Consider the following 12502-nt stretch of genomic DNA (forward strand, 5'->3'; position numbering starts at 1 on the left):
GGGCCGGGTCTTGGGGCTCGGGCGTTGGGTCACCGCGTCCAAGGACCAAGCACCTGCCTGGAGCGCCGCTCAGAGACCGAAGTGTCTGCAGCCTCAGCCACTTGCCTGTTGGCGTAACTTCGGCCGAAGCCTGCGAACTTACCAACCGGAAACAAACGGGAACGAGTTTTGTTCAACCACAAAAGGCAGACGTGAAAAGTAGTTGCAAAAAGATTCGGTGCTCGCCGCCGCTCGCGGTGCTGAGGACTAACGGCGCTGCGGGCCCGGCTTCCTACGGCGGCTCCCTGCTCGCGCTTCACTCCATGGGGAGCCCACTGAGGTTTTGGAGGAGTTATTAATAAATTGTATTTTTTGCTGACATACTGGCTTTTCTTTCGTCTTCCAGGGGGCCTTCAGTCAGTTTTCCTGCTGTAGAAATTCACCATTTGGAGTAAATAGGGGGAAAGTTTTAACATGCAGCACCACCTAGTGGGAAAATAATGTGTTAAACTCACCACGTCATTTTAAGTTGCACTTTAACCACCCTTTTCGGTTTGAAATGTTTGTTTTGTTGTTTTGAGACGGAGTCTCGCTGTGTCGCCGAGCCTGGAGTGCAGTGGCGCGATTTTGGCTCACTGCAACCTCCGCCTCCCATGTTTAAGCTATTCTCCTGCCTCAGCCTCCTGAGTAGCTGGGATTACAGGCGCCCACCACCATGCCCAGCTGATTTTTAAATTTTTATTTTTAGTAGAGACAAGATTTCGCCATGTTGGCTAGGCTGGTCTCGAACTCCTGACCTCAGGTGATCCACCTGCCTCGGCCTCCCAAAATGCTGGATTAAAAGCGTGAGCCATCGCCTCTGGCCTGAAATTCTTTAATAGGAAAAATTTTAAATAGCTCGCAGTTGGAGGAAGATGAGCACTCCGCAGCTTCCTGGCCACGAAGGGGAGAACACAAGTTGAATGCCTACTGTCATCTAGGCGTTTCTCCAGGCACACACTGCTCCAGGTGGTAGAGATACATTAAGATGAGGGTGTTCTGGGAAGGAATGAAACAAAAGACATAATTTGAGCTCTGCCACGTGCCAGGCTCAATGCCAGGTGCTCTCACGTTCAAGATCTGTAAGCCTTTCAAAAAATCTTGGCAGGTAGATATAATATCCCCACTACAGACAGAAGGACCTCAGAATTCAGAAAAGCCATGTTCAGCATCTCACAACTCAAAGTAACAAAGCTAGGCCTTAGATCAAGTTTACTCTCTTCAGATCCTAGTCTGCCTTCACTCCCTGAACAAATTAAGCCCACCACAAGGGGTTCTGCTGCAAACGTGTCCTCATGGGGACCTTTGATGTTAATGTTGATGAAGTGGCTCCATTTCCTATTCCTGGGAATAGTCCCTGCTACTGGGCAGGTGTCTGCTGTGGGCATAAAGTGCGTACGTTGATTTTAGTGGGGATGTGGATGGTCCAGCACTCGGAGAAAACAGCTCAGAGTGTGTTTCACAGACACCAGGTGCCTGCTTCATTACAGACAGCATGTTTAATGGCTTTCTTTGCAGCTACTCAATGTGGACACACATAATTCTGTTTCTTTTCCAAAATCCTCTGAGTTGACAAAATAAGTGTTTAATAAGAATTTTAGATTTCTTATAATTGATATATGTGTGTTTCAGAACTGTCATTGAAAAACTGATGAATGGATATTTTAATTCTTAATAGTAAATGGTTTACTATTTACTATTTATTTATTACTTACTTTTCTTTCTTTTTTTTATAAGGGACAGGGTCTCACTCTGTTGCCCAGGCTGGAGTACAGTGGTGATCATAGCTCACTGTAGCCTCAGACACCTAGTCTCAAGTGATCCTCCCATCTCAGCCTCCCAAGTAGCTGAAACTATGGATGTGCTCCACCACACCCAGCTAATTTTCAGAATTTTTTTGTAGAGCCAAGGTCTCACTGTGTTGCCTAGGCTGGTCTTGAACTCCTGGCCTCAAATGATCCTCCCACCTCATCCTCCCAAAGTACTAGAATTACAGATATGAGCCACTGTCCCTAGCCCTAGTAACCTAGTAAAACATTTTTTTTCTAATATGGAGTCTCTTGCCTAGGCTGGATAGCTGGGATTACAGGCATGCACCACCATGCCCAACTAACCTGTAAATGGTTTTTAATAAAAAGCTTTTACATACTTTTGTTTAATTAAAAAGTATCCTCAGCCAGGCATGGTGGCTCACACCTGTAATCCCAGCACTTTGGGAGGCTGAGGTGGGCAGATCCTCTGAGGTAAGGAGTTTGAAACCAGCCCAGCCAACATGGTGAAACCCTGTCTCTCCTAAAAATTCAAAAAATTAGCCAAGCCTGGTGGCATGCGCCTGTAATCACAGCTACTCGAGAGGCTGAGGCAGAAGAATGGCTTGAACCTGGGAGGCAGAGATTGCAGTGAGCTGAGATCACGCCACTGCACTCCAGCCTGGGTGACAGAGCAAGACTTGGTCTCAGAAAAAAAAAGTACTCTCATTATTTCCTTTTGTTAGTTGTGGGGAAGAATAGCTGACCTAGCAAAGACTAGAAAGCTGGTTCCTTAGTATTTTTTTCTTCATCTTCATAGAATAAGTTGTCTAAAGGTAAAATCTTTTTGCTCTCTTAATATTGATGATAAAAGATTTTAGGGTTTCTGAAGTAGGAGTGAGTTGCAGCTTAATGGCAGAGAATCGGGGGAACGCAGCTTAGCCCACAGTTGCCCTTTGATGACGAGCCTTCACATTAGTTCATCTTTCTGGGTGACAGCCTCTCCCTCACCAGAGCCTACAGTAACTCTGCAAGTAGGTAAGGCAGGAAGTATTGCCTGAAATGAGAACTCAGCTTTCCTGACTTCCAGTAGAGTGTCCATCTCGTCTCTCTGGCCCCACTGTTTAAAGTTCTTTTGGTTAAAAAAACCAATAGCATGGGAAGTGTGGGCCTGTTAACCAACAGAACCTGGGTTTGTGAATGTCTTCACCAGAGTGAGTAGAAACAGGGCAGACAGTGCACACAAGCTCTTTGGACTGGGCAGTTCTCTGGCCAAACTATGGAGTTTGTCTTACTGGCGCTCTGAAAAAAGGGTTTCATAAACTCACCCCACTGAGGTCATGGCTTTTTACCTCAAGTCCAAAGGATCTGTGGACCCCCAGAAGTTAGATAAAATCCTATGTAAATGTGCATTTGTTTTTTCCCCTCTGGGGATTGGTTTTCATTAGATGTGACAGGAGATGGTAATTCCAATTCATTAAAACCATCTTTCATTTTTTTGGTTCTCAAAAGACAGACCAAAGTAGCCTAGCTCTGTACAAATAAGCTCCCTCTATGGTATGTTCCCTCTGGCCCCCTCACTGCTGCCTCAGATGTCACAATTCAGCTTCTCTGGCTTATTATAGATAAAACAGTAGCAAAGGCTACTGAGGTGATGCAGGGCCATCCAAAGAGCAACAGACCAGGAGTTTGGAGCCTTGAATTCTAATTCTGGTCCTGCCAATAGACTTGCCACAAGTCCTGGAATGCTGCAGGGTCCAAGATGGCCAGTGGTAATAGTCAATCTTTGTTGTATCTATAATAAACCACAGAAGGGCTGGGTGTGGTCACTCATGCCTGTAATTCCAGCACTTTGGGAAGCTGAGATAGGTGGATCCCTTGAGCTCAGGAGTTCGAGACGAGCCTGAGCAACATGGTGAAACCATGTCGCTACCAAAAATACTAAAAATTAGTTGGGCGTAGTGGTGTGCCCCTGTAGTCCCAGCTACTCCGGAGGCTGAGGTGGGAGGATCGCTTGGGCCCAGGAGGCAGAGGTTGCAGTGAGTTATAATTGCATCACTACACTCCAGCCTGGGTGACAGAGCAAGATCCTGCCTCAAAAAGCCAACCAGCCAACCAGAGAAGCTGAATTGTGAAGTTTGAGGCAGCAGTAAGGGGGCCAGAGGTGACAGATCATGGAGGCAGCTTATTTTTCACAGCACTAGCCTTGCTTTGGTCTCTCTTGTGAGAACAAAAGAATGGAAGATGGTTAGAATTTGTTGTCTTTCAGATTTTTCTATGACTCTGTTTAAGGTAAGGAGCCATAAGTGTGAGTTTGAATAAACTTCTGCATTTTCAGATATGAAATGTGTTCTCTTCATAGTCATCAGGCACTCACAGGTTGACGGCAGAAGAGAGGAATCAAGCTATACTCGACCTTAAAGCAGCAGGATGGTTGGAGTTAAGTGAGAGAGATGCCATCTACAAAGAGTTCTCCTTCCAAAATTTTAATCAGGTAATTGTTATAAATTCTTGCTAGAGCTGTGGTCTATTTTTGTCAACTTAGACTGTAACTTTGTAACTTTTTTTTTTGGACGGAGTTTCACTCTTGTTGCCTAGGCTGGAGTGCAATGGTGTGATCTTGGCTCATTGCAACCTCCGCCTCCTGGGTTCAAGCGATTCTTCTGCCTCAGCCTCCCGAGTAGCTGGGATTACAGGTATACACCACCATGCCCGACTAATTTTTTGTATTTTTAGAAGAGATGGGGTTTCTCCATGTTGGTTAGGCTGGTCTTGAACTCCCAACCTCAGGTGATCCACCTGTCTCGGCCTCCAAAGTGCTGGGATTACAGGTGTGAGCCACCATGTCTGGCCAATTTTTGTATTTTTAGGGGAGATAGGGTTTTGCCATGTTGGCCAGGCTGGTCTTGAACTCTTGACCTCAAATGATCCGCCCACCTCGGCCTCCCAAAGTGCTGGGATTACAGGCATGAGCCAGCGTGCCCGGCCTAGGCTGTAACTCTTTCTGATTCTCCCAGTTGTCTGGTCCCATGTAGATCCAGGATTCAACTCTTCCCTTCTTTAAGAATTCAATGATAGAGTTACATCCTGTTGACAGTTGCAGTCACCCACCTGGGCGATGTTTAGCTCTAGGGAAAGAGGGTGGTTTGTGTTACTTGGAAAACAAATTCTGAAACTACTATTGCTTTGATTTGGTGTTGGTTGGGATATTTAGGGTTTTTTTTTTTTTTGAAATTTTAAATAACAGTAAAAGACAGTGTAAGCTTTTTATTATTGATTGTTATTTTTTGAGACAGGGCCTTGCTCTGTTGCCCAGGCTGGAGTGCAGTGGTGTGACTGCAACTCACTGCCACCTTGACCTCCTAGGCTCAGGTGATCCTCCCACCTCAGCCTCCTGAGTAGCTGGGACTATATGCATGTGCCACACCTAGCTAATTTTTGTATTGTTTGGAGAGACAGGGTCTGGCCATCTTGCCCAGACTGGTCTCAAATTCCTGGCCTCAAGCCATCCTCCTGCTTTAGCCCCCTAATGTGCATGTAGGTGTGAACCACTGTGCCCAGCCTAAGCTTTTTATATTTATCTGAAGGGGGCATGAGTAAAACTGGCTGAGGAAGATACACCTGCTTGACTTACTTTCCTCTACTTTTTCTGGGCTGTTGGTAATTTTACTTTCTTCCTGCAGTTAAATTTCTAGCTCTAAATCATCTCCCAGGCTGCACCCTTTTATCTGATTGGATTATTTTTCTCCAGCCCAGTAGCCAGATCCTGAACCTTTTCTTAAAACCTGACCTTCCCCTTGGAGAGTCAGCTTTAACAAGGTAACTGTTCCATTAGGGCCCCACCCTGTTTAGAGAGTCATCTCCCATGACTTTCCCTTCAGTTATTACTGCACTGCATTTATATAAGGTAAACGCTTTTGACTGCGTTGTTTGTTCAGTTAGTTTGGTAATCCTTTGGACAGATTTATTGTTTTTATTTATATTGGGTGTTGGAATCTAGAAGTCAGAGATCATGTTTGCTTAAATAACTCTCTATTGTACCTAACACAGTTCTGGGTACAAACAGGCATTTGATAAATGCAGACATTGATTACAGTGTTTGCTGGTTTCTAGAAGGGTGTGTGAGGACCAGATTCGCACCAAAGAAACCCTCGGCATGTTTTCCTAGTAAATGCCGTTGGCTCCACTGAGTTGCATGCCCGATTCTGTTCTCTATCCATCTGGCTGCCAGCCTTCTGCTGTGAGTCCCCAACTCCTAAGGAAATCTGGACCAAGCAGACTCCCTGTCCCCGCTGCCCCACGTGCTCGACAGCTCTTGTCAGGGGCTTAGCGCGCTGCGGCTGGTGGCAGGGAATCCCATTGGTACAGTAAGCCTGTGTATAAGCTCTGGGTAGCATTTTCCAAGCTTATTAAAATTCTTACATGTGTACAGCTTGACTTCTTTAAACCTCGCCTAATTTATTGGGCTTGAACATGTGGCTTAAAGTACTTGAGTGGTGTTGCCTCAGGTCCTGCCCATGAGTCAGTCCTCCAGCACCATTCTGACCTTGTGCTCAGGGTGACTTTCAGTAATGGTAGGGAAGCATACTGGATCAATTGTAACATTATTCACAGGGACATTTAATTAAGTAGATTCTTTTCCCCCTTTCACCCAACTTTGAGGAAAAGAGGCAGATGAACCAACACTGAGATCATATCTGGGGGTCGTCAGTTTTCCTGCCAGGCTCCTATGACTTCTGCCTGTCATGGCTGATGATGGTAACTGATCAGTGCCCTCCAGCGAAGCACAACTAGGAACACACCTACAGTTGAACAAGTTGAGTTTACTGCAGTGAGGGAGAAGGCACACTGAAGGGCACCATGAGGCGCCTCAGGAGACGGTGTTGGGAAGCCAGGAGAGGATTTGGGCTTGTAGTAGTGATTTGGGGACTTTGCTCTGGATTAGATGCTGTCAGGAAGTGGGTACTTCTGTCATTTAGCATTTTAATAAATTATATCTGTAGGGAGAGGAGACCAAAGTGGTGCCGAAGCTGAAATTGAAAAAGATACAACAGTCACTTGTTAGCTGGGAGAGGAGGACGTTAGGTATTTTGTGGCTTGGACAAAGTTCATGTTTTGTCTGTGTTCAGATACTGCGGAGTGGTCTTGCTCTTGTCTTCATCCATCATGGTCAGAGTGGCCTTTTCTGATGTTGATGCTGATGGTGAAAAGGAGAACACCAAGGACTGGCTGATAGTGCCAGGCCAGCGTCCAGGGATTAGGAGCTGCTTTTCTCTTGCTCACAACTGGTGAGTAGGGTAGTGACCCTCCGGCACCGACATGTCTTCATTCATCTTTCATCTAGGACAGAAAAGCCATTTTTTTTTTTTAATTGTAACAACAGCACAACATTAAATAGGATGGTGTAAATAAAAAAAATTTCCTATTCCAACTACTTTTATTTTTCTCTGTTATCTTCTGGTCTTTCTCCATGGCTGTATTTGTTTTCCAAGTATGCCAGAGCATGCCAGTTATACATGTGGTTAAGTTTTATTTAATTTTATTTATTTATTATTAGATGGAGTCTTGCTTTGTTGCCCAGACTGGAGTACAGTGGTGCGATCTTGGCTCATTACAACTTCCACCTTACTGGTTCAAGCGATTCTCCTGTCTTAGCCTCCCGAGTAGCTACAGGCGCATGCCACCCGGCTACAGGTGCACACCACCACACCTGGCTAGTTTTTTGTATTTTTAGTAGAGACGGCATTTCACCGTGTTAGCCAGGATGGGCTCAAGCTCCTGACCTTGTGATCCGCCCACCTTGGCCTCCCAAAGTGCTGGGATTACAGGTGTGAGCCACCACACCTGGCCACCATGTGGTTAAATTAAAAAAAAAAAAAAATTTATCATAAAACATTCATTAATTAAACAAACATTTATTAAGCATTTTCTGTATGCTAGATACTATTGTAACCTCATGTAGTTCCCATCCCAGTGGGAAGATAGACAATAAACAGATGAATAGGAAATGTAATTTCAGCTGGTGATGAGTACCATGGAGAATAAAGTAGGGTATTGGAATGGAGAGGGGCGGAGGCACTCTTGGAGGTGGAGTGGTCTGGAAAGGCCTTTCTGGGGAGGGGACCTCTGAGGCCTGAATAATGAGAAGGAGCTCAGCACGTAACAATCTAAGGGAAGAGCTTTCCAGATGGAGAGAACAGCAAGCACAGAGTTCCCGAAGCAGAATGACCTTGGCATGATTGAGCCAGAAGCAGAAGGCCAGTGTCCTGGAGTGGAGAAGGAGATGAGATGAGGGGAAGGGTCAGAGCATGGGGACCTTCTTGGCATGGTGAGGAGTTCAGATTTTATTCTGTGAAGGAAAGCTGCTGGAGCATTTCAGGTGGAGAAGTGTCGTTCTGTGGCTGTGTTCTGAAAAGCCACCCTGCTGTTCTGCTGAGAATAGGTGGTAGGAAGGTCAGAGTGGAAGCAGGCAGACTCTGTTGAACACTGTTGCAGACATCTAGGCCAGAGACGATGGCGGACTTATGGAGGCAGCAGTCGGGGTGGAGAGAAATGTCGGGTTCCTAATATTTTGAAAGTAGAATAATCTAGACTTGCTGAGTGATTGGATGTGGGCAAGGGGAGGGTCAAGGATGGCACTAAGGCTTTGGTTCAAGCTATAGAGTAAAGGGTAGTGCCACTGGTGCCATTTACTGAGCTGGGGAGGATGGGGTGCTCAGATGGATACAAATATTTGGAGATTACAAGTACAGGTTTTTCAAGGGATTCTCCTAGCATAGGTGGATGAAGTAGCTGTAGGTGTCAGTTGCTCTTAGCCTCCTGTTTCCACCCTTGATGGTACATGGGCTCTGCAGTGCATCATGGGTCGGTGGGCAATGTGTTGGTGACAGACGGTGACTCTGTGAGCAGATAGCATGGCAATGCTGGGACCCGAGGCGGGGAGTTTCCACACTCAGAGCGCTTGGATCCAGACAGGGTGGGGCTGGCATTTGTAAAGGAGCTTTGCTTTTTGTTGTTGTTGTTCCCGTAGACAGCAGGTGGGAGAGGTCTGCAAGTGACATATAAACATAAGTGTTTGGTAACTGCAGGGTGTCTGTGTTGAAAGAACAAAATGTCAGGTAGAAATGTGGGTGTGAGTGTCCCATCAAGATAGATTTTGTTATGTGTGACATGTATGGGATGAACTGGAAGCTGACAGAATCTGAGGAATTTTTAAGCTTAAAAGTAGGTGCAGAAAGTGAGGCTTTGGAACCCAGGAAATAGCTACTACAGGTGCTAGCAGGTGGACACCTCCAGGGCAGGAGCCCAGCCAGCCAGGCAGCAATACCCCTCTCTAACCCCAGAAGGCTGTCCCTGTTCTTTCACCCCTGAATACCTGGGCCACACTTGTTCAGCCTGGAAATAAGCTCAGGATCTGGAATGGCTAAGCGGCAGTGGCTGGGCACCTGGGTGAATGATGAATTTTTCGTGTAGGATGAGGAGTTTCCAACGGGTGATTCAGGAGGATGGGATCGAGCTTTGTAAGAATCAGCTGTGGTTCCCTGCAGAGGAGCTCCTGGGGCTTGTATGTGCTTTCTTTGGTGGGCCTGCCCAGCAGGGCATTCAGTCATGTTGGATGGAATCATATGAGCTGGTTGTTCGGGGCAACGTCCAGGCTTTATTGGTTCTGTATCTTGTTCATCACCCTCACCTTTTGGCGGCTGTGCTGCTGTCACTGAAGCTTTCTGAAGCTGGAGCAGGAGGGAGGAGGAGCCGACTGGGCACCCAGGCTGGGGTGGTGTTGCTCTCCACATCCTAGCAGCAGTAGCACCATATGTGACTTTGGGGTTTGTAAAATGTTTCTCTTCCTGTGCTTGCAGAGACTCCTGCATAGAGCAGTTCAAAGTTACTGTTGCTGCCTTACTTTATATAAATGTTTTATTGAGGAATTTGATAATAGGCTTATGGTGAACATTTTGAAACGCTTAGTGAGGTCAAAGGCTTGATAATACCAGAAGAAAGACAAATGCTGATGAAAAGTCTTAACAATCCTCCGCAGGATATTGGTGGAGGTCTCCATAGCTCTCACTGTGAGCAAATTAGTTTGGGTTTGATTGTTCTTTGTTGTGCACATCAAAGTTATGAGTGAGTAATGCATCTGTGTACTCTTGAAAGAGGATATTCTACCTGTGGAGGGAGGGTAGGGAAGCACTCCCAAAGAGGATGCTTGTGGCGTGGCCATCATATAGGTTAGAAAATGTCATTTTGTGGCTGGGCATGGTGGTTCATGCCTGTAATCCCAGCACTTTGGGAGGCCAAGGCGGGCAGGTCACCTGAGGTCAGGGGTTCAAGACCACTCTGGCCAAAATGGTGAAACCCCTTCTCTACTAAAAAAAAAAAAATTAGCTGGACGTGGTGGGAGGCACCTGTAATCTCAGCTACCTGGGAGGCTGAGGCAGGAGAATGGCTTGAACCTGGGAGGCAGGGGTGGCAGTGAGCCGAGATCGTGGTACGGCACTCCAGTCTGGGCAACAGAGTGAGACTCCATCTCAAAAAAAAAAAAAAAGAGAAAATGTCATTTTGCGTTTAAAGTATAAGCTAATGTTTGTGTGTCCGGCAGCAGGTAAAGTGAAAGCTTGCGTGGTTATCACACACTTGTTTGCGTTGAACATGTGCCCATGATTGGCTTTGTAACCACAGCAGACTAGAAACCCGAGAAAGCGTTCATAGTTTTCACTGGAAAAGAGTGGAGACACTCATTTATTTTAGCAAACTTTACCTAAAATTTGAGGAGCCAATGAACATATCTGTGTAGTGTTCATGTTGGTGTTCCCTTTGGAGTTCTTCCTGAGCAGGACCATGTTGATGCTCCCAGGAGGGGACTGGAACATGAGTGCTGTTATCCACCAGGGTAGGGAAATAATAGCCTGAAATGTTATCATTTGGATGCTGCTGCTGCTTGTATGGTACAATAGGTCTAGACCTGCTGTGTATTTGTAAAAGCGAATGCAATAGATAGATGAGGAGAAATGCAAAACAGCTGTCAACAATGCAAATATAACACTGCACTGCAGTGTGAAAACACTGTGGTCCTTACACCGTCCTTTAATAAAAATAGGCTTTTAACTGCATCATTTTCTCTTAGTCATGAAGTAAATCTTCTGTTTACAGAACTTAGCCTGAGTATTTTGTAAAAGTCAAGCAGCCAAGAAGTATGATTTCCTCAACAGTCTTTGTCTTGCCTTTTTACAGATGGAGTAAAATCAGGTGTGTAAAAAATAAAAAAGCAGTTTAAGCTGACGTGAAAGGTATTTCAGATTTATGCTTTGCAGATGATATTGGTATGATTAATGTGTTCATTGCTTTTTTTTATTGCTTTTCACAGATAATGTACATGATGCATGGAAAATGTTGTGGGTTTAAATCTTTGCCAGGTTTAGACTGTGAATATCAACAGATGTTATCATATAAGTACCATAATTATTATAAAATAAAAAATTTGTCATGAAATGCAGTGACATAAATTTCATTTATGTAAATTGCTTTCATTAGTATAAAACCTTAGTGTAGCTGTTAGGGTTTGTGAAGCACTTTAGATGAGATTAGCTTGGTATGAAGTGGTCATAAACGGGTTGCTTTAAATTTAACTGACAAGAAAATAACATGCAAAGCTTAGGAAATTACTGAGGCGTTTGTTTTCAGCCTGCATTGCTGGTACTGCTTGAACAGGTTGACTATGAATTAATAACAATAGACTGCGGGCTCGATAATTGCAGAAAATAATTGAAAGGAGTATTTACTCAGAAGTATTTTGGTCTTGCTCTTTTCTGTTCTGTTTCTGTTTTTCTTTGGTATGCCTACCTACCACTTTAATACTGCCATTATCAACAGCGTTCAGGTTTGCACAGCAGGAGTTTTGTCAATAGTTTGTGGTGCGTTAGGGTCACAACATAACGCACAACAACACAGAACTTGCATTTAGATGTGTCAGAATACAAATAGTGGATGCCTGATGGAGCAGCTGGAATGGCTGAGCAGCCACTGTGTTCTTAGCAAAGACAGTGCTGCCCTCACATTCCTGTGGCTGGGTAGCGGCCATTTGCTCTCTGCCCTCAGGAGGGATTCGGTCCAGCAGTGTCGACAGGTGGCTGAGGTTCTTCCCCGGCCCTGAGCTCTCTATGTTCTGATCTTTTTCTTACATCCTCTCAAACAAAACAAAGCAGGAATATTCTCTGCCCTGTGCTGCAGATCATTACTATTATATTGCCCTTTCGATCTAGGTTAGAGTGGGGTGTTCTGACTCATTTACTGAATTTCACAGAAGGACACTAAAGCAGATTGAGATCATGGAATTACTTGTGGTCATACTGGGTCATGTAGCAGTTAGCAGATGCCAGACTCACATCCCTGGTTCCCACGGCAACATTTTTAGATCCTACTGTGACACAGAAAGGTTGTTTTGTTTTTGTTTTCTTTAGGTGAGATCCTGTTATCCGAGGACTACTTGCTGGATTGGTTTTCTCCCTTAAATGTGTTTTACTATATTTCCTGGAAGAAGGGAATATTTGCCAGCTGAAACAAACAAAGCTGTACTTGTTTGGGAGTAGCCCAGGTATCACTGTTGAGCAATCAAAGGCCATTTAATTGTATCATTAAAATCAGTCCTATGAAAACAGCAAATGCTGCTAATGACTGTTTGCTCGCATGCTCTCAGCCAACAGGGCAGGTGGAGGCTTGTTTTTTTTTTTTTTGAGATG

The 12502-nt window shown here is 45.1% G+C and overlaps 1 protein-coding gene across 11 annotated transcripts in view; it reads left to right on the forward strand.

The window, feature by feature from the left end:
* The window catches only part of PCBD2 (pterin-4 alpha-carbinolamine dehydratase 2), a 61735-nt gene that overhangs the window by 5436 nt on the left and 43797 nt on the right, over positions 1-12502 (forward strand). For 3 of the 11 annotated variants that reach the window (XR_008478516.2, XR_008478517.2, XR_013530887.1), the window contains exon 2: positions 4105-4260. The exons of 2 other annotated variants lie outside the window; for them this stretch is intronic. Coding sequence is in view for 2 of the 9 variants with exons in the window: in XM_035285102.3 (XP_035140993.2) it covers positions 4129-4260 (132 nt within the window). In the remaining 7 variants the exon portion in view is untranslated. Of the gene's footprint in view, positions 1-4104; positions 4261-6895; positions 7055-12502 lie in introns of all 11 variants that reach the window. 6 more of the 11 variants (XR_013530890.1, XM_035285102.3, XM_002744169.6 and 3 more) reach the window with 3 other exon arrangements.

This window comes from Callithrix jacchus, chromosome 2 (assembly GCF_049354715.1).
Source record: "Callithrix jacchus isolate 240 chromosome 2, calJac240_pri, whole genome shotgun sequence".
Classification (NCBI taxonomy): domain Eukaryota; kingdom Metazoa; phylum Chordata; class Mammalia; order Primates; family Cebidae; genus Callithrix; species Callithrix jacchus.